The sequence below is a fragment of the Podarcis vaucheri genome, assembly GCF_965113315.1.
Source record: "Podarcis vaucheri genome assembly, chromosome: 2".
In the NCBI taxonomy this organism is placed as follows: Eukaryota; Metazoa; Chordata; class Lepidosauria; order Squamata; family Lacertidae; genus Podarcis; species Podarcis vaucheri.
In genome coordinates, this window is record NC_138760.1 from 40,655,523 (window position 1) to 40,677,723 (window position 22,201).

Below are 22,201 nucleotides of genomic sequence, written 5' to 3' on the forward strand. Positions count from 1 at the left end.
GAGAGAGAGAGAAACTGAGCAAAGCATCCTAAAGTATTTTGTTTATTATGTTGAATTCAGACTTAAGTCTTATTCAGAGTAGATCCATTGAATTCAATGGGATTTAAATTAGTCACAACTAAGACTAGCTCTGTATTTTATCATTATAAATGATATAAATGTATTTTATCATTATAAATTCTAAACTATTACACACACATGCATTATATGAATATGCTATTCATTTCTCTGTTTAGTATTAAGATATCATAACCAAATTCTGCATGATGGTTCCAAAGATCAAGGAAAAGGTTTTCATCTGGGGACATCAGAATGCCATTTTGAATTGAGCTGGCAGACTGAGCCTTTCAAAGCTTCACTGATTTTAACCAATGATTGCAAAGCTGTGCTGATTTGTTGTTGCTGTTGCTCCTTAGAAACCCCAAAGATTGCCAGGTATGAGGTATTCAAATCCTGTGGATTTCGGTGGGTCTGCTCTAAGTGTTAATTGAGTGAGACCATCAACTGATAAATTTTCACAGCATGCAACCCTTTTTCACTAAGCACACCTGACGCTAGGGCACTCTGTGGCTTAGAAGTCCAGAATTTCCTTTTCAGAGGTTGTTCCTCTTGGTTGTAAACTAGCAAGCAGGAAAGTGGGGGATATACCTGTATTTGTGCCATGCCTGTTCTAGAGATATGTGGTCAACCTCTCTAACCCTGAATTAGAAACAAGTGTTGTGGAAGATTAACTCTTACGATGTGAGCCTTGAATAGCAGAGAGTAAATAGTTTTGTCTTTATTTAGTTTTTAATGTTTGATGTTTTGCTATGTTTTATATGTGCTGTAAGCACATTATGATGATGATGTCTGGGTGCTGAACCGCTTTTGGGAATGGGACAAAGGGCAAGGAAGTCCTTAGAATGAAGGATGGACTTGTTACCTTCTCCTTGGGATGATTAAGAATTCCTCTCTCAGATGAATTTTTGGTTGGGTTCCCCCTAGAACGAAAACAGCAGGAAAAGGAGACTGACTTTCACGCACAAACATTTGTTCACTGTATACTGAGATGCCTTCACTATCCAACAACCCTTTCTAAGGGTTTGATCAATGTCCAGTGATTTAGATATGAAATCTAGACCCTTTTAGGGGACGCGGGTGGCGCTGTGGGTAAAACCTCAGTGCCTAGGACTTGCCGATCGCATGGTCGGCGGTTCGAATCCCCGCGGCGGGGTGCGCTCCCGTCGTTCGGTCCCAGCGCCTGCCAACCTAGCAGTTCGAAAGCACCTCCGGGTGCAAGTAGATAAATAGGGACCGCTTACCAGCAGGAAGGTAAACGGAGTTCCGTGTGCTGCGCTGGCTCGCCAGATGCAGCTTGTCACGCTGGCCACGTGACCCGGAAGTGTCTGCGGACAGCGCTGGCTCCCGGCCTATAGAGTGAGATGAGCCCACAACCCTAGAGTCTGGCAAGACTGGCCCGTACGGGCAGGGGTACCTTTACCTTTACTTTAGATCCTTTTATAGCCATGGGATAGTTACAGATTGATGAACCTGTTGTACTGGGTCTGTCCCATTGCCATCTAGCCCACAGGAAGCATTAAAGAGCATATATCAGCATTGAAGTGCACTTATGAAGATGAAACCTGTGATACTGTTTGCCTGGTGTGACAATCAGAATGTTCAGTTGCTCAAGGAACTAAACACTTGGTAGTTGTAATTCTATGAGGAAAGGGGAAGTTGTCAGCATGGCTGGAATTAAAAGGTTAGGAATTGGCAAGGAAACCTGGATGTTGGGAAATCAAGGGCCAGGGAGTCCAAAGACAAGAAAGATGAAGGAAGGAAAGGTGCAGGGCAAACCATGGAATATGAAAGACAAAACTAGGAAGAGGGGGCTAGGGCTGCAAACTATTGTCAGAAGGGAAGTGGGCAAGCCTAGGACACTGGGGAACTGTGGGCCAAGGAATCAAGAGGGTTATTAGCCAACATGTTGCCCTCAGAACCCTCTGGGCTACAACCCCCAGAAGCTCCAGCCTAAATCCTGACAGCGCAAATCTGCTAGCTGTGACTTATCTCGGCCCTGACATCCCTCTGGGGGCAAGAAGGACCCAGAAGAAGTGGGTGACTGAATCAAATGCATTGATTTTAAGTAACCACCCAATTGTCTGGCAACATTTCTGTGAGGAAGGGTTCACTCCAGCCTCACTCACCTCTTTGTGATGCTTTCTCTGGGCAGACTGTGGTTCCTGACATCTTGGGGAATTTCTGCTTGCGCTGGCCCCAGTGTCTCCTGCTGCAGCAGTCTGGAATACAGAAACAGAAGCAGGTGGAGAAGTTATGCATGGAGTTCTCATTTCATGCCAGCGTTCCTATAGGTTCCGCCTCCAGAGACATCCATTTTATTCCACATTTGTGCTTATTTGTGCCCGTGACGCTACTGGATCAGTCACACACAATCCCACTATCAATACAGTTTGCATTTCTAAATGTTTTGGGATGGTTTGCATGAAATAGTCCATGCATATCCCATAATCTCCTGCTGAAATCCCATAACCTTTTATCCCACAAATGTTCTGGATTATTTTTGTCCTAGGTTTGTTGTACCGTAGCACCTATAGACAGCAATGACCACTTCCTAGTGGCACAGCAATAAAACTTCTAGCACATTTGCAAAGCTAAGCAGGGTCCAGTATGGGTTTCAAATTGGATGGGGGACCATGTGTAGAGATTGCTGAATAGCAGGGGGTTGGGCTAGATGACCCTCAGGGTCCCTTCAAATTCTATGATAGCACTGGGGAAGCATTGCAGAACAAACTCAAGCAGGATAAATCCACCACTAACGCACTTATTATTGTGTCAAGGACGCGTTGCAAAGTGTGCCTGCAAAAACTCCAGTCTGGAGAGGCCCTCAATCTGAGCTGCCACATAGCTCAGCTCTTAGATCTTGCAAACTTTGTGTGACTTTAGCTCTGAGGTATGTAGCTGTCAGTGTTTAGCAAAACTCCTGAATTAACTCATAATTTAGATACTGAGGAATAACGTGTTCCACCATAAAGCATGGCAGCATGAAGCAATTCCCCCCCCCCCAGTCTTTGCACAACACCTTAACGATACGATGAATTTAGATCTTAGAACATCAGTGCTGGTTTCCTTGTTTTTACATTGCAGGTGAAGTAGAAACAAGCATGGAGAATGTGGAGTTCAAATATAGTCACATTAAAAAAACAAAACACAACCTTCTCTCCTGGACTTCCCGGGGCTTGTAGGGATCCCAGTTTGTTCAAACTTGGCCTGAGTTGGTAAAAGGATCCACAAAGGAGGAGCAAAAGGCATTTGGGGGGTGGGGCGGGGGGAGCAAGGGCATAAGGACACGTTCCAACAAGATGCAGCAACTTGTGCAGAGTCTTGTGGTAAAACTGAAACCGGCCCATCCACATTTTCTTAGCTTGAACCGGTGTGATTTGGCAATCTCTTGCTTGGCTCAAGGCTGTTTCTCAACCATGCCTTTTGCAGAGATGAGGTGGTTAGAGTGCCTGTCTATGGCTCTAATCCCCACTCCAGCAATGAAGCACACTGCGCTTTTGAGAGAATAAAAAAGGAAGGGATGAGGATAAAATGGGGAGAGAATCAGAAATGCTGCCTTGAACTCCCTGGTAGGAAGGCAGAATATTCAACATCTTTATCAATGACTTGGATGATGGACTCAAGGGCATCCTGATCAAATTTGCAGATGACACCAAACTGGGAGGGGTGGCTAACACCCCAGAGGACAGGATCACACTTCAAAACGACCTTGACAGATTAGAGAACTGGGCAAAAACAAACAAGTTGAATTTTAACAGGGAAAAATGTAAAGTATTGCACTTGGGCAAAAAAAATGAGAGGCACAAATACAAGATGGGTGACACCTGGCTTGAGAGCAGTACATGTGAAAAGGATCTAGGAGTCTTGGTTGACCACAAACTTGACATGAGCCAACAGTGTGATGCGGCAGCTAAAAAAGCCAATGCAATTCTGGGCTGCATCAATAGGAGTATAGCATCTAGATCAAGGGAAGTAATAGTGCCACTGTATTCTGCTCTGGTCAGACCTCACCTGGAGTACTGTGTCTAGATCTGGGCACCACAGTTCAAGAAGGACACTGACAAACTGGAACGTGTCCAGAGGAGGGCAACCAAAATGGTCAAAGGCCTGGAAACGATGCCTTATGAGGAACGGCTAAGGGAGCTGGGCATGTTTAGCCTAGAGAAGAGGAGGTTAAGGGGTGATATGATAGCCATGTTCAAATATATAAAAGGATGTCACATAGAGGAGGGAGAAAGGTTGTTTTCTGCTGCTCCAGAGAAGCGGACACGGAGCAATGGAACCAAACTACAAGAAAGAAGATTCCACCTAAACATTAGGAAGAACTTCCTGACAGTAAGAGCTGTTCGACAGTGGAATTTGCTGCCAAGGAGTGTGGTGGAGTCTCCCACTTTGGAGGTCTTTAAGCAGAGGCTTGACAACCATATGTCAGGAGTGCTCTGATGGTGTTTCCTGCTTGGCAGGGGGTTGGACTCGATGGCCCTTGTGGTCTCTTCCAACTCTATGATTCTATGATTCAATATCTGTGTAATGAATGAACCAATGAATAAACAAATGATATAAGAAAGATGCATGGCAAACCTACATCTAATCAAACTTCTCTGCTTTGCCCAACTGCCTCATATTATTAGGCAAGGCAGGAACGTTGTTGACTTGAATGGCAAGCCAGACTTCTTCCTGTTCCTACAAGGCTTAGCGGGCCAGAGACAAATGAGACATGCTGGCCCTGATTCAGGGACATTCCTGCACAACAGCAGGCTGCCTGCCGGGGGCTGTGCAGGATGATCCGCCTCCTTCTCCCCATCAAAGAGATGATTAACGCTGTCAGCTTAGATTGGAACAGCCCTTAGACTTCGCCACACACAATCCGCGCATGGGAGATGTGAGCTGGCAACTCTCATCCTCTGCCTGGCATTGCATCTGTGGCAAAGGAACACAACACCTGCACAATGCCTGGCCAGGTGCTGGATCTAGGGGTTTTGCATGCAGATCCGCTCCTCTGGATCTGAGTTCCCATACTTTGCCTTCAGGAGAATACCAAACTCCAAGGAGTGTGAATTTTTATGTCCAGCTGCTTAATATTGGTATTAAGTATTCAAAGCCTCCTTTGTGGCTCTTTGTGGCCACTAACAACAGGTGCGAATTAAGGGCTCACATCAGTGCAGCAGATCACCTCAGCCATTTGGATCATGGAGGATGTCTGTTCAGGGCTACTAGCAGGGCTACTGGCACTGATCTTATCAGTGTTGGTGCCAGGGGTCAGCACTCTTCTGCAGGGCCCCCACTTCCAATCTTTGGAGCCCCTTGGCCCCACTTCCCTGTTCACCTGCCTAACCCCTTTGACAATGCAAGTGGTGACTCAAGTGAGGAGACTCAAGTGAGGCTGCAGCCCAGAGAAAGAGGGCAAGCAAAAGTGAGGAAGACATGCCCCCCCAAACCTGGAACCGACGCTGACTTGGATGGTCAGCTTGTATCAACCTGCAGGATAGGAGCAGGTTGACTGGGACGAGGAGGCAGGGAGAGCTGCTGCAAGAAATGGCTTTTGTTTTGTTTTGCCGTGGAGACTACCCCACCAACCTCAGTCTCCCCTCAGTCAGCCCCTCAACCCATACCCCTGGTGGCATTGCTTGTAACCCTTCTCTTCCTTAGGTTGTAGGTTGTATACATACATTCAAAGCGCATTCTTTCCCTCAAAGAATTATGGGCACTCTGGTTTGTTAGGGGTTGCTATGAATTGTAATTCTGTGAGGGATAAACTACACTACCCATAATTCTTTGAGGGGAAGAGCGTGCTTTAAGAGTGTCGTGTGTACACAGTCTTAGTCTCAGTGTTGCCCTTGAGGATGGGGACAAAACTAGAATTACCTGTCTCTGCCTGTCTCTCAAGGGCTGTGGTTGCATGCCCACTATTGGTCTCCCTGCCACTCTCAATGGGCATCAGTCCCCGCTGTTTATTTTAAATCTGCTATGGTTGCCTCAGAGATCTCTAGAGAAACCATATTTGCATTTCTGAACGTTACTGTTTGTTACTATTTAAGGACTATTGTTGCTGCAAACCTAACACAGCCTGACCATGTGTTGCTTCTTTGCCTTGCAATAATTGCTCAACCAGTACATTTTTACATAAAGGGATTATTACAAAAGACGCAAGGAGTTTTCCATTCCACGTTCTTTGGAAAGCAAATGGAACAACTCTCCAGCCCTCTCTCCTTGGAAAGCAAGGAGACCCTGTTAAAAGCAGTGGCTGTGAACATCTCCCACTATCGGGGAAACAAGAAGCACAAAGTATATTTGGGAATCTTTAAAATCCAAAGGGTTGATCCAGCCAAAGAGCCCAGTTAAATTTATTGTGGATAAGAAAACAGCTTCAGGATCCCATTTAGGATCTCCCTGCCCCATGCAGGAAGATCCTGACTATTAATCTGACTAACTTTATTCTGAAATAAAATCACTCACAGGTCCCAATCTGGAACATGCTTCTGGATCAGGCTCCTGTTTTCCGCTGGAAAATGCCCCTTCCCTGGCTGCTATTTGTTCCCGAAGGTGCTGTTGGCAGTAAACATCCCTTTGGGTTGCTGAAGTAGCAGCCATAAGATGAACAATTTGCAGTAGAAATCAGTGCAGGACTGACCCCAATCAAACCTGCAGTGCATTCCACACTGAGGCCCTGAAACTGGTTTTTCCTCCAAATGATAGTGGTCAGTTGAAGGATTATTATCATTATCATTATTATTTAAAGCAAGCATGCTACAGATCTAGAGGTGTCCATGAAGAAAGGAATTTCAAAGGAATTCTACTTGAATGATTTCAAAAGGAGGCACCAGTATGAGATGCTGTATTACTTACTGAGCAAGGAATCTTGGCCGGAAAAAAGACAATGGCTTCATTTCCTACAACAGCATAACTCAGTTTTGCCAAGTTGTTTGTACCTGTCACTGCTTCCTGTTAAGAAGCACTTGAGCTTGTTTTGAGCAACTGTAATTCAGGCATAAATTGGGCAATGACAACTCTGAGCACTCCCCTCTAAAAAAAGCTCAACAACTTTGGGGGCACTCCCCCCAAAATAAGCTCAACAACTCTAGGCAATGACAATGGGTAGATCACTGTCTTTTTTTATACCGGAGTAGATCACAGTCTCTTGGGAGTTATCTGTACTTGTTGCATCTCATTGCTTCCAATGTCTATGCACTTTGCATGTGTATAAAAAGGACCCCTGAAAGTTAAGTCCAGTTGCGGAGCTCATCTCGCTTTACTGGTCGAAGAGCCGACGTTTGTCCACAGACAGCTTCCGGGTCATGTGGGCAGCATGACTAAGCCGCTTCTGGCAAAACCAGAGCAGAGCACGGAAACGCCGTTTACCTTCCCGCCGGAGCAGTACCTATTTATCTACTTGCACTTTGACGTGCTTTCGAACTGCTAGGTTGGCAGGAGCTGGGACTGAGCAACTGGAGCTCACCCCGTCGTGGGGATTCGAACTGCCGACCTTCTGATCGGCAAGCCCAATAGGCTCAGTGGTTTAGACCACAGCGCCACCCACATCCCCTTGTATGTGTATACATACCTGCAATTGAAGATTAATATTGCCATTCCTGAATCTGATGATGTGGCCTCTAGTCCACACAAGGTCCTGCTTATTTGTTAATCTTTAAAGTGTCACAAGACCCTTCATTGTTGTTGTTGTTGTTTGCATATTTAAGGTAGCAATCCTCGCACACTTACCTGGGAGAAAGTCCCATTGAATGCAGTAGGCCTTACTGCTGAGTAAGCATGCAAAGAAGAAGAAGAAGAAGAAGAAGAAGAGGAGGAGGAGGAGGAGTTTGGATTTGATATCCCGCTTTATCACTACCCAAAGGAGTCTCAAAGCGGCTAACAATCTCCTTTTCCCTTCCTCCCCCACAACAAACACTCTGTGAGGTGAGTGAGGCTGAGAGGCTTCAGAGAAGTGTGACTAGTTCAAGGTCACCCAGCAGCTGCATGTGGAGGAGCGGAGACGCGAACCCGGTTCCCCAGATTACGAGTCTACCACCCTTAACCACTACACCAAACTAGGATTTGTTTTCACCTCTAGGTTGGTAAGATTTAAGCATGTGCTTCACTCCTATAGTGAAACAAACTGTACATCAAATGTGCTCAGGTATCACTGGATCATGCCGTAGGTCTGGACAAATCAACATATTTGCAAGTGAAAACCATTATTTTACTGTACTTAAAGGAGCAAGTAGTTACAGAGTTATTGTAAAAAGTACTATGAATGAACAGGAAGCACTTTGGTTTTTTTAAAAAATAATATTTATTAAAAGTTTAAGAATTAAAGAAAAAAGTAAAAAAGAAAGAGAAAAAATAAACAATACAAATCAATACATAAAAAAGCAAAAGACACAATACATCAAAACAAAAACAAAAGCAAAAACAGTTAAAAACACATCCAATATTTCCATATCTTTATCTTTCATTAACTTGTTTCATCGACCTCCTCACACCTCCCTTTTTGTGTTCTAGTTATTAATTATTTCAGCAAATCCTTTCCATCTTTCACTGTTTTCTGTCATTTAATTATCTTAATTTATTTTAACCTTATCTTACCATTAAAACCCTAAAACTTATTTATACTTAACTCCTTATAACATTTCTACTAAAGCCATATAATTTCATACCAACATTTTTCTAACACTCATTAATTTTGCAACATTTCTCTAAATAATTTTTTAAAAACTTTTTCTCCAATCTTCTTCCACCGTCTCTTCTCCCTAGTCTCGGATTCTGTCAGTCCTTTCTATCAATACCATATGGTCCATCAACCTGGATTCACAGTTCACACACATTTCTTTCGATCTTTGTGTGCAATTTTGTCCAATATCGTTTTTGCAAGCAATTTCCCCAACTATGTTGCTTTGCATACTATTTCCATATAGTTGTGCACACTTTTTCATTGGATAACTGCAGCACAAAATTTGGGGAAATGAGAATTCTGAAGGGTATCTTATTAGTACAGGAAGTGTGAATTGGGTCATTCGTATCAACTTCGCCCCCATCCCTACTCAGAAGTAAATCCTACTGTATTCAACTGGGCTAATTCACAAATAAACTTGGGATTGCGGCCACACAACCCCTAGCTTCTTCTTTTTGTTCCTACTTTGTTCCTACTTCTTCTTTTCCAGATGCCTGTTTTGTCTTGGATCTTACCCAGCCACTGGTAAACCTGAGGTCAGGCAACTTGGCTAAGCCCTTCTCAGTCAACAGCTCCACCTCCCTACACGCTAGATGAGTCATCTTGGAAGAAGAAGAAAGAGGCCCATTCATTGGGAAACAGAAGGTTGACTTCAAAGCAACTCTCACAGCAGCCTGCCCAAGTTTGGGTGGGTGGGGAAATCAATATCACCATCGTGTATCTGTGAAAAATGCTTTATTGTGGATTAGACAAGGCATATGTTGTTGAAGAGGCATTTACTGAAATATGAGCTCTTGATGAGAGTATACTCGCCATCCTGGCTTGAACTTTCTGCAAGGCGTCGCCCCAGACCTGAACTGGCTTTAGGGTTGAGTTTTAATGCGCCTCTGCCTAGTTACCACCTGCTTCCTGTTTAACAGAGCCCATTGAAACTAAGCATGGGCACAACTGGAAGACAGGTGTGTACTTCCTTCCAGTAATCTGGAGCTGCCACATTCACCGCAATGTGCAAATGCAGCTCCAAGCACAGACTGCCTTGTTCATTGCAACAGAGACAGCCAACCTACAATGGAAGCACAGATTTTCTCCCTCCAGAAAAATGAATGGATTGGTGTTTGTGTAGGTGTTTGTGTAGACCAGAGCTCCCACAACCATCAGGCATTGAGGAGCATGGCAAAATAATTTCGAGGGACCACAACGATCATCTAGTCCAACCCCCTGCAATACAGAAATCTTCCACCCGGTGCGGGACTCAAACCCACGACCCTAAGATTAACAGTCTTGTGTTTTGCCAATTGAGCTATCCCTCAGCTGCCCCTTCTCCAAAAATGGATTTTAGGGCTGTATATAAAAAGAAACGTAGAATTACGAAAATAAATCATTCAGTAAAATGAAGAGGAATAAAACTATCCAACCTGTGTGTGTGTGTGTGTGTGTGTGTTTTGGGTAAATAATAAAGTTGCAACCTGGCACTGAAAATTATAAACTGTTGGCATTGAAGTGCCAACCCAGTGAAGGTCATTTCTTTTGGGCATACAGTGGTACCTCGGGTTACATACGCTTCAGGTTAAATATGCTTCTGGTTAAAGACGCCGCTAACCCAGAAATATTACTTCAGGTTAAGAACTTTGCTTCAGGATGAGAACAGAAATCGTGCTCCGGTGGCATGGCGGCAGCAGGAGGCCCCATTAGCTAAAGTGGTGCTTCAGGTTAAGAACAGTTTCAGGTTAAGAACGGACCTCCGGAACAAATTAAGTATTTAACCCGGGGTACCACTGTACATCAAATGTACTTTTCCTGCAAATGAAATAGACTTCCTCTGATGACCTGGGTGCACAGGCATTAAGAATTCAAGCCATTTCCCCCCCCCCCACAACTGAAGTCAACGGGACTTGATGGATTTACAACCCCGTCCATCTAGATGGACAGGTCTGTGGCTTGGCCTTCATGAAAGGACTCCTGCCCTTTGCACAACAAGCCTTTCCAGGAAGGCCACCAGGAACCTTTCTCACAACAGAAATCACTTCTGTATGAGCATAATTCCACATCTAGTTCACCAGACCTTGCTTCGCTTGAATTTCAGGCCTCTGGGGCATGGCTTCAGAGGGATGTCTGCCACAGGCTACGCACATGCAGAACTGAAGAAACACAATCTGCTCACTCCTCTGTGTGAAAATCACCATTTGGGTGTCACAAAGGTTTCCTTGTCTCTCTTTCTGCTCCTTCAGACTGGCCCTGGCCAGAAGGTCAAGCCCTTGAACCGCAACTATTGGAATGGATTCCAAAACATCCCCCCTCAGAGGAATCAGTCTCCACATGCTCAGAAATATAGACCGGAGACTTTTTCAAAGCAAAAGGGGTGGTTAAAACTTATCTGTGAACTGGAGCAGGCCTGTTTGTTTTTGCTCTGGTGTACAAGTCCAGAGATCCAGGTTCAAATCTCCACTCAGCCCTAAAGCTCACTAAAGTGACCTTGAGCCAGTAGCTTTCTCTTGGCCTAACCTACCTCACAGGGCTGTTGTGGGGATAAAATGAGGAAGGGGAGCAACTTATATGCTACCTCGAGCTCTTCGGATGAACATTTGAATCCTCAATAACCAGTATGCACAACCCTTCTCAACCCACACACTTATGTGTTTTGCAACATATGTATTTCTATGAGTGTCTGGTTTTTGTTCTGCTACTGTTCTGCTTGTGAAAGGATTATTCATACATCCAGTGTAAACAATGGCAACAGGGGCAAATGTGAGGCTCTGCCTAAGCTACTGGTGGGGCCAGAAAGGAGAAACGTTAAGAAGGGAACCTCATGCAGGAGGCAGAAACATCAGAATAAGCGTTTGCTTATGAAGCCTGGAGGAGTAGGATATTCTGAGTGGTTTACCCAATGATTTCTAAAAACAGTGGCTCCGTACGTACGCAACCTTTTCTTCTAGGACTCCCATGTCTTTCACCGCTGCATGGTAGGCAGTTCTTTTGGACATCTTTCTTACATGCCTAGACCAGGGGTGGCCAACCTGTGTGGCCCTCCAGATGTTGTTGGACACCTCCTGTCATACCTGATCAATGGCCATTGCTGGCTGGGGCTGATGGGAGTTGGAGTCCTACAACATCTGGAGGGTCACAGGTTAGCCATCCCTGGTCTAGACATTCCCCAGACTCTTATTATGACTACCGTGGGACTTCAGGAAGCCCATTTCAACAACTACCAAATAAAGGGGTTGAGAGGTAACAGCTACCCCATACCGTCCAACGTTTCTCCGATGAAAATAGGGACATCCTATTCTATTATTTAAGGGACGCAGGGGGCGCTGTGGTCTAAACCACAGAGCCTAGGGCTTGCCGATCAGAAGGTCGGCGGCATAGCTGTCAAGTGTCCCTTATTTGAAGGGACAGTCCCTTATTCCAGCGCCATGTCCCGCTGCTGTCCCTTATTGATGGATGTCCCTTAAATATCCCTTAAATGGTGTCCCTTAAATTTCAAAGGAAGCAGCTCCTCTCCTTCCCTCCCTGCCGGCCAGGGAGGAGGGAGGTTCCAACTGTGTTGCTTGGCTGTGTTGCTCACCCAATAAGAAGTCTAAGAACGACTGGGGAGGTGGAGCTTGCATGCCTTGTGTGTGGCTAGTTAATGCAAGCTGAGGGGGTTTTCGAATTCTGGACGCCATTTTGTTGCACATGCTGCTGCAAACTTTGCAGTGCAAAGCCAGGCCGGGGAGCCATCTTAAGTTGAGGCTGCATAGGCCTTGTGGTGCATGTGATTCAGATTCTATTCAGTTGAACCTCTGGTTACAAAGTTGGTTGGACCGTGTTCTTGAAGCTACCAGCATGAGTTTGACCAGACTGCAGGAGGACAGGAAGACTGGAGTGCCTGGAACAAGTGAGGCTGTAGGTCCCTTATTTTGGCTGTCGGTCCCTTATTTTCAAGGCTGCTGGTCCCTTATTTTCAAATCTGTAAGTTGACAGCTATGGTCGGCGGTTCGAATCCCCGCGACAGGGTGAGCTCCCGTTGTTCGGTCCCAGCTCCTGCCAACCTAGCAGTTTAAAAACCCATCAAAGTGCAAGTAGATAAATAGATACCGCTCCGGTGGGAAGGTAAACGGCGTTTCTGTGCACTGCTCTGGTTTTGCCAGAAGCGGCTTAGTCATGCTAGCCACATGACAGAGTGTTCCGATCTGGTGGAACACCCTGTCACAAGAGACTAGGGCCCTGTGGGACTTGACATCTTTCCGCAGGGCCTGCAAGACAGAGCTGTTCCACCAGGCCTTTGGCCAGGGCACAGCCTGACCCCCTCCCTCGGCAATCTTCGCGGAGCTCTGGCCCAATGGTTGCCAGTGGCTTGATTTGAATTAATTTTATAATGAATGATTTTAGAGTGTTGTGTTGTACTTTTGTACTGTTTTATTGTTGTTAGCCGCTGTCAGGGGTTCAGGAGCAGAGACGCAGAGAAGGGAGGAAGCAGAGAGCGAGGGGGAGGAATCCGAAGGGAAAATGAGTGATGATGACGACCCGAGATCTCCAAGCCTAAGCAGTGAGTCAGAGGACTCCCAAAAGGGAGCCCCAGTGAGCAGAGCAAGGGGGGGATCCGGGGGGACACCCCAGGAGGAAGGGAACAGAGGAGATTCAGAGAGTAGCAGCTGGAAGTCGGGACCCACGCTCATAACTGAGAGCGGCAGCAGCTGGAAGTCGGGACCCACGCTCAAGACTGAGAGCAGCAGGGAGGAAGGTAGCCAGGCATCGGGTTCCGGAGGCTGTCAGCAGGAGGGAGGGCACGAGTCAGGGGTGGTCACGCCCTCCTCAGAGAGCGAGGCAACGGTTAAGAGGAAAGTAGAGAGTTGGGCGCGCGCGCCAAGTTCAAATGCAACGGAAGCTGGAGCAGTAAGCAGCCCGGAGAGTGAGCCAGGTCCCAAAGCCCGCCGCAAGGAGGCAGAAGGATCAGGGGGGTCAGCGTCAGAGGAGAGTAGAAGGGAGGAGGCCCAGGGGGGCAGAAGGACCCAGAGACGTAGGGAGAGGCGAAGGAGGTGGAGCAAGGCTAGGGTATTAAGCTGGTGTGCAAGAGGCGGGGACTCAGACGGGTCTTCGCCGACCTAGGGCAGAAGGTGTAGAGCTGCACGCTGCAGTTCGGAAATGAAACCTGTAACTTAATAAAGACTCTTATAAAGTGAACGCTGGCGGACTTGGTCCTATGTGAGCTGGGACTGGGTGGCAGCTCTGACAGTAAGACCCGTCTCATAAAAGCTTCGGACACCTGATATCTCGCAGCGGAGAGAGAGGCAGCTGGAGGAGGGGATCGGTGTTTGGGAGCAAGCTCACGACGTTTAGCAGAGATGACGGAAGCAGAGACAGTTGCAGCGCTGCAACAGGCAGTTACCCAATTGAACGCGGAGGTACTGGCATCCAAGAAGAGGGAGGAGGATGCGGCAGCCGCCTACAGAGATCTCCACGCCAGGTTTGAAGCATGGGTTAAACACGGGCAGCCAGGACCCAGACCGGAGGGGGTTGGGTTGGCACGGAGAGCAGGAGGGCTTGTGGCTCACTTCGATGGGAATTTACAACAGTACCCCAATTTTCGAGCAGACGTAATGTGCGCACTGCAACTGCTGGCAAAAGACTTTAGAGATGAGGAAGAGAAAGTGGGGTTCATACTATCCCATTTGCATGGGGATGCTAAAGCGTGGCTACGCAATTTGTGGAGGGATAAAGATCCGGCGCTTCAGAATGCAGATGCCTTTATCAAAGCGATGGATGCGTGTTTTTTGTCTACTATTGATGTGGATCTTGCCCGACGGGAGATTCATGGACTAAAACAAGGGAGGGCAAGCGTCCGGCAGTACCACGCCCGCTTTTTTGCGCTGGTCAGTGCCTTAGAGTGGGACCGGGATTCGCCCCCTGTCAGAGACCTGTTCTGGGAGGGTCTAAGCTCTGCGGTCAAGGATGAAATTGCAAGGGGGGAGAGGCCCCGAAGCACGCAGGAGGTGGTCCAAAGGGCGCTGACTGTGGGGGTGAGGCTGGAAGAACGTCCATGGTGCAGAGATGAAGGACGTGGAGGGCGCGAAGCAGCGAGAAGTTTCTCTTTCGTTCCAAGAGAAGCAGCGCGTGCGCAATCCACACCTCCGCCTGGAGGGGGAGGGGAACCGATGGAGGTTGGAGGTGCAAGGGCTCAGTCAGCAGCCAGAGCCCAAGCACCGACAGCAGTGAAAGCGAAGCCTCCTAGAGGGAACAGGAAGTGTTACATCTGCGAGGATCCAGGCCATTTGGCGAAAGAGTGTCCCCGGAGGCTCCACAAGCACACTGCAGCCTCAGCAATGGTGACTGCAGCAACGCAGCAAGGAGAACCACAGCAGGGAAACGACGATGTCTGGCTGGAGACAGAGGCACTGGGGCCCAGCCAGACGCATCAGTGAAGCAGTCCCCAGCGATCTTGCAACCCACGGACCCCCTCCCACCCAAACCAGTAGTGCAGCTCACAGCATCTCTCCAGCTACCCGATGGCGTCACTATCGAAGTGCCGCTTTCTGTGGATTCTGGAAGCAACGCAGACTTTATAGCGCAGGATTTTGTGGAGCAGCGCGCTATACAGCTACTGCCTGCCACTCTGCCCCTGCAAGTCGTCACAGTGGATGGCAGAGAGTTGCTAGGGGGGCAGGTGGTGAAGCAAACGCCACCGATGGTGATGCGCCTTGGCAACCACAGGGAAGTCATCAGTTTTAATGTCACCCAACTGTCGGACACGCCCATTGTGTTGGGCATGAGTTGGCTGGACAGGCACAGTCCGACACTGGCTTGGTACCAGAGACAGCTGATCTTCGGCTCCTCTTATTGCGCAGAACACTGCAGCCTGCCCAGACAGGAGGGAGAGGAGGAGGAATCACAACTGCAGTTGGGAACGTTGCAAGCAGTCCCCCACAAATACGCAGACTTTCTGGAGGTCTTCTGCGAGAAAGAGGCTGACAAGCTACCACCGCACAGGCAATATGACTGCAAGATTGACCTCCTACCAGGGGCGACGCTGCCGAAAGGGAAGCTGTATTCCATGTCTGAGGACGAATTACAGGAACTCAAACAGTTCATAGATCACAATTTGCAGCGCGGTTTCATCCGGGAGTCCAGGGCAGTAGGGGGCAGTCCTGTTTTCTTCGTGAAGAAGAAAGACACGCCCCAAAAAAGACTGGTGGTGGATTTTCGCCTTTTAAACAAGATGACCAAGCCTTCTGATTTCCCCATGCCCAGGATTGACGACCTACTAGCGACGGTGCGCAAGGGACGCGTGTTCACCAAGTTGGACCTGCGAGGTGCGTACAATCTCATCCGCATGAGGGAGGGCGATGAGTGGAAGACAGCCATGTTCACGCCTCTGGGCACCTACGAATACAGAGTGATGCCGTTTGGATTGCAAAACGGTTCTCACTGTTTCCAAGCTTTCATGCATCATGTGTTGGCGGGACTCCTTTACAAGAAGTGCGTCTGCTTTCTGGATGACATCCTGATATTCTCCGAATCGCAGCAAGCCCATGACCAAGATGTTCGGGAGGTGCTGAAGAGGCTGCAGCAGCATAGACTGTACGCCAAACTGGAGAAGTGCCAGTTCGACACGACGGAGGTGGATTTCTTGGGTTACAAGTTGTCGGACAAGGGGCTAGCCATGGACAGCGCCAAGGTTCGTGCGGTGTTGGATTGGAAGAGCCCGCGCAACCGGAAGGAGGTCCAGCGGTTTGTCGGCTTCGCCAACTTCTATCGCAAGTTTATCAAGGGGTTCGCGATGCAGACGGCGGCCATTACGGACACGCTAAGCTCCAAGAAAAAGAAATTCATCTGGACGGAGCAGGCGGAGCAGTCCTTTCAGGCACTCAAGCGTCTCTTCGCGTCGGAAGAGCAACTGCTGCATATCGACCCCAGCAGACCGATGCGGGTAGAGACAGACGCGTCCGATAGAGCAGTGGGAGCTGTCCTGTTGCAAAGGGACCCACAGGGGGTCTGGAGGCCGGGAGCGTTCTACTCCAGAAAGCTCAGCAAGTCGGAGCAGAACTACACCATCTGGGACAGGGAGTTGCTGGCCATTCATGCAGCTTTCAAGGCGTGGAGGCACTTCCTGATCGGCGCCAAGCACACGGTGCAGGTCTGCACGGATCACAAGAATCTGGAGCACTGGCGCACGGCTCAGTTCCTGAACCAGAGGCAGATACGTTGGGCGGAGTTCTTTGCTGACTTCAATTTCCGAATAGAGTACGTCCCAGGCGACACCAACGTCATGGCGGATGCACTGTCCCGCAAACCGCAATACCTCGAAGAGGCGACGCCAGCGGCAGCCATGCACATCTTCGCGCCAACGGCGTGGGCGTGCGCTTCAGCCACAGTAGACCTGGATGCGGTGCGGCGGGCGTTGCAGGACGACTCCTTCGCGCAGGCGAAGATGGCAGAGGTGCACAAGGGCACGGCGAAGGGCGACGAGTTCCAGATACGAGACGGCTTGCTCTTACGTAAAGGGGCCATCTACGTGCCGGGAGACGAACTTCGCGCCAGGGTACTGCAGCAGCTGCACGACGCACCCACGGCCGGGCACTTTGGCACGGAAAAAACGGTGGAATTAGTCGCAAGGGACTTTTGGTGGCCCAGACTGAGAGGGGAAGTCGCGGACTACGTTGCGAGGTGCGACACCTGCCAGAGGGCCAAACCGGTGCACAAACCACCGGCGGGACTGCTGGAACCGCTGCAAACGCCGTTTGAACCGTGGGAGAGGGTGGCCCTGGACTTTGTTACGGATCTACCCAGCTCGAGAGGCAAGACAGCTGTACTAGTGGTGGTGGACTTGTTCACCAAGATGGCACATTTCATTCCGTGTGCGAAGGTGGCCACGGCGGAACAAACCGCCAAACTGTTCATAGATCACGTGTTCAAAGTGCATGGTCTGCCGCGGTCTATCCTGTCCGACCGCGGGCGCCAGTTCGTCTCGAATTTCTGGCAGAAGCTGATGAGTTTTCTAAATGTCAAGGTCGATCTGGCATCAGCAAGACACCCGCAGACCAACGGGCAAGCAGAGAGGGTCAATGCCATCATGCAGCAGTACCTGAGATGCTATGCCAATCAACAACCTGCGACCTGGGTGGATTACCTGCCGCTCGCCGAGTTCGCTTACAACAACACGAAGCACGTGTCCACAGGGGTGACGCCGTTCTTCGCCAACAATGGGAGGAATCCCAGAACCTTCCCGGGACGGGAGAGAGTGGGGGACGGAGAACCACAGACGGCGGACGCGTTCGCGTCAGAGTTGCAGGCGGTACACGATCAACTCAGACGGCAGCTGGAGCTAGCTAAGCACGCCTACAAGGTGCAAGCTGACAAGCACAGGCGGGTTGGCGAAGAGATCCAAGTGGGAGACTGGGTCTGGTTGGCAGCCCACGCAGTGCCGACCAGGTCACTAGCCAAGAAGAAGTTGGGGCACAAGCAAATTGGTCCGTACCAAGTCGAAGCACAGATCAACCCGGTAGCCTTCCGACTGGCGCTGCCGGAGGGTTCCAGAATGCATCCGGTGTTCCACAGGTCGGTGCTCACTCCCTACAAGGCACCTCACAGATTCCAGGAGCCAGGGACGGCACCGAGTCCGTTCCGGGAGCGGACGGAGACGCGAGGGGTGACGCAGCAAGACCCCATCAACGAGGTCACGGAGATTTTGGACTCCAGATGGGGGGAAGAGGGAGTCGAATACCTCCTAGCCAGAGAGGGCACCCGGGCCAGCGCCAATAGCTGGGTGCCAGACTACGCTTTGGAGGAACCCCTGCTCAAGGACGAGTTTCATGCCCTTTTCCCACACAGACCCATGCCAGCGAGCTTCTTCGACGACTGGCTGTTCACGCCCACACTTTCTTCCAGCACGTTCCATGGCTTCGACTCGGACGGGGAACCCGCACTGAGCACCCGTTCCCCAGAAGGATCGCCGGCGGGTTCGGCGTCAGACACCTCGTATTGGTGGGACGATCGACCGGAGGAGCAATGGCGCCGGAAGTGGCTGGAGATGCCAGGTCGAGCGACCGACGCAGAGACTGACATGGAAGTGTTCGGGGAGGACCTTGGGTTCGAGCACGGCGGTACAGAGATGGAAGCGGAACAGGTCAACGTCGGCGACCGCGAGGAGGAAGACTCGGAGGTCTTCAGTTGGCGGCCAACCACGGGGAGCGAACTGTATCCGGCATTCCCTCCCGTGATGATGGAGCACCCAGCACCCACACCTGAAAGCGGGGAGGGGGGAAAGGGGGGCTTCGAGGGGGGGATGGATGTCAGGGGTTCAGGAGCAGAGACGCAGAGAAGGGAGGAAGCAGAGAGCGAGGGGGAGGAATCCGAAGGGAAAATGAGTGATGATGACGACCCGAGATCTCCAAGCCTAAGCAGTGAGTCAGAGGACTCCCAAAAGGGAGCCCCAGTGAGCAGAGCAAGGGGGGGATCCGGGGGGACACCCCAGGAGGAAGGGAACAGAGGAGATTCAGAGAGTAGCAGCTGGAAGTCGGGACCCACGCTCATAACTGAGAGCGGCAGCAGCTGGAAGTCGGGACCCACGCTCAAGACTGAGAGCAGCAGGGAGGAAGGTAGCCAGGCATCGGGTTCCGGAGGCTGTCAGCAGGAGGGAGGGCACGAGTCAGGGGTGGTCACGCCCTCCTCAGAGAGCGAGGCAACGGTTAAGAGGAAAGTAGAGAGTTGGGCGCGCGCGCCAAGTTCAAATGCAACGGAAGCTGGAGCAGTAAGCAGCCCGGAGAGTGAGCCAGGTCCCAAAGCCCGCCGCAAGGAGGCAGAAGGATCAGGGGGGTCAGCGTCAGAGGAGAGTAGAAGGGAGGAGGCCCAGGGGGGCAGAAGGACCCAGAGACGTAGGGAGAGGCGAAGGAGGTGGAGCAAGGCTAGGGTATTAAGCTGGTGTGCAAGAGGCGGGGACTCAGACGGGTCTTCGCCGACCTAGGGCAGAAGGTGTAGAGCTGCACGCTGCAGTTCGGAAATGAAACCTGTAACTTAATAAAGACTCTTATAAAGTGAACGCTGGCGGACTTGGTCCTATGTGAGCTGGGACTGGGTGGCAGCTCTGACAGCCGCCCTGAGCCCGGCTTCAGCTGGGGAGGGCGGGATATAAATAAAATTTATTATTATTATTATTATTATTATTATTACCCAGAAGCTGTACGCTGGCTCTCTCGGCCAGTAAAGCGAGATGAGAGCAACCCCAGAGTCGTCCGTGACTGGACCTAATGGTCAGGGGTCCCTTTACCTTTACTATTCTATTATTATTATTATTATTATTATTATTATTATTATTATTATATTTATATTTATACACAGCCCATCTGACTCGGTTGCCCCAGCCACTCTGGGCGGCTTCCAACATATATAAAAACATAACTAAACATTAAACATTAAAGAACTTCTCCATACAGGACTGCCTTCAGATGGGTCAGGGGTCAGATAACTCCATAACCGCCAACATTTCTCTGATGAAAATAGGGACATCCAAAGGAAAAGAGGGACATTCCGGGATCAAATCAGAAACCAGGATGACGTCTGTAAATCTGGGACTCTCTCTGGAAAATAGGGAAACTTGGAGGGTCTGCTACACTGAGCCTGGAAACATCTATCCTGAGTGTTCCAGTTTGAACCTATGGTTTGCCTGTTCTAGTTTATGAATGTGAAAGGTCACCCTCAGCAGTGACAAGGCTACAAGGGGGATGCCACCCAGAATTGTCTCCGGCACTAAGCGGAGGAGACGTTCACATTTGGAGTTAATGATTTCAGATATCACAAAAATAAACGCAATATGTCCATCTGTTACAACTTGGCAGGCACCAGCTTTATGCAAATGATGTGCAAAACCTGTTAATTACAATTAGCTCAAATATACAAATTAGATGCCGGCACCTGGATATCGTATGTTGCCAATGTGGTTCTCAGAGCTGTTCACCCCTGATCTAAAGGGACCGGCAGCAGAAGTCTATACAACTTATGGAAACATGTATTTGGATTTAGCCTTGCGAAAGTGACTTCTAACAAATCTGTCTCACTCAGACATGTCTTTCTTCCCCATCATCTCCTCTGCAAGCTTCTTTCGGACGTCAAATCCAATGAGAGCCAAAGCATCAATCAGATTTTCCCTCGAGCCGTCGCCAGGAAAGAATGTCTACTGGTGTGGGTATTGTTATAGCTAACCTACATCTGTTTTCTTAAAATTAAAAACAGCAACAGCATTTTCACATTTAGAAAATGAGATACAAATCCACTGAATTAATGCATTTATTTTTAAAAGGGTAAGAAAGGTAAAAGCTGTTATATTGCTTGACTTCCAGATTATGGATTAATTAAATTGATTTAATTAATTTCTTAAATTCTTATGGAGCAGCTAAATCATCAAATCAACTCCATGGTCCTTAATCTGTAACTACACACACACTGGACTCCAACAACTTAAACATTCCTTAGTTTTCTTGCTTTCTCAACATGGTTGTTCATTTTATAATCCCAACGTGCTCCTATAACTTTCTTATCAGGTCTGTTTTACTTGGTCTTGCACTTTCCCCTTAGTTTTTAGCATATCCTATCATGACCATCATAGGAATGCATAATACCCACACTTGGTAGATCGTTAGGATGCTATATTTTACATAATTAAATGAACAAAGCAAAGTGTCCATCTGAAATGCATCTTTAAGCATATTAATCACCATATGCTAAAAGCTCGCAGCCTTCTGGCATCGCCATCCAATTTGATATAAATCTTCCCTGACCAAGTGCGTTGCCTTGAGGTCAGGTTCGACATTGGCTTTACCAAAAATAAATTATTTGCGTTAAAACTATTGCCTCAGTTACCCTCCACATTCTACTTTTATTATGACACCATGTAATTCCGTTTTAATCAGTAAACTTGTTAAAAGCACGCAATTGACTCAATTGCAAAACTCTGAATAAGTGGCTAATGTGTAGGGCAATTGAAGTTTTGTTGTGGTTACCTCAGTGGCGGTTCACCGTTACCATAGTTCCTTGAATTACAAAGCAATAAGGGCAGGTCTCAGCCCAGGTCATTTGTGTGAAAGACTTGTGCCAACAACAGTCAATTTTTTTGTATGACAGAAGAAAACAGGATTAGGAGCTGCATAGGGAGGGTTAGGAATAGTAGTCTAATTAAATGTATCAGGCAAGGACCCTAGAAATTACATCCTGATTTCTAGGCACTGCCTGTGGAGATCCTGGGTGATCTGTATGCAGAGCAGGGAATCCTGCAAGGACTGGAATCAGACATCAAATAAAAGGAAGAAGTGGAAGCTAGAGGCATCTAAATCAGTAGGTTTTGAGCTGTGCTTTGAGATCTTTTGGGGAGCAGCCAAAGATAGGCTCGTTGCCAAATGTTGTGGTGCTCTATTTAGACCAAGGTTCCCCAAACTTGGGTCTCCAGCCGCTTTTGGACTACAATTTCCATCATCCCTGACCAGAGGTCCTGCCAGTTAGGGATGATGG

General features: G+C 48.6%; 1 protein-coding gene across 1 annotated transcript in view; it reads right to left on the bottom strand.

Moving 5' to 3' along the window:
* ST6GALNAC2 (ST6 N-acetylgalactosaminide alpha-2,6-sialyltransferase 2) overlaps positions 1-22,201 on the bottom strand; it is a 42,265-nt gene that overhangs the window by 11,596 nt on the left and 8,468 nt on the right. Inside the window, exons 2-3 of the mRNA XM_082204306.1 lie at positions 2,187-2,279; positions 923-980 (exon numbers count right to left, since the gene is read on the bottom strand). Coding sequence (XP_082060432.1) covers positions 923-980; positions 2,187-2,279 — 151 coding nt within the window. The remainder of the gene's footprint in view (positions 1-922; positions 981-2,186; positions 2,280-22,201) is intronic.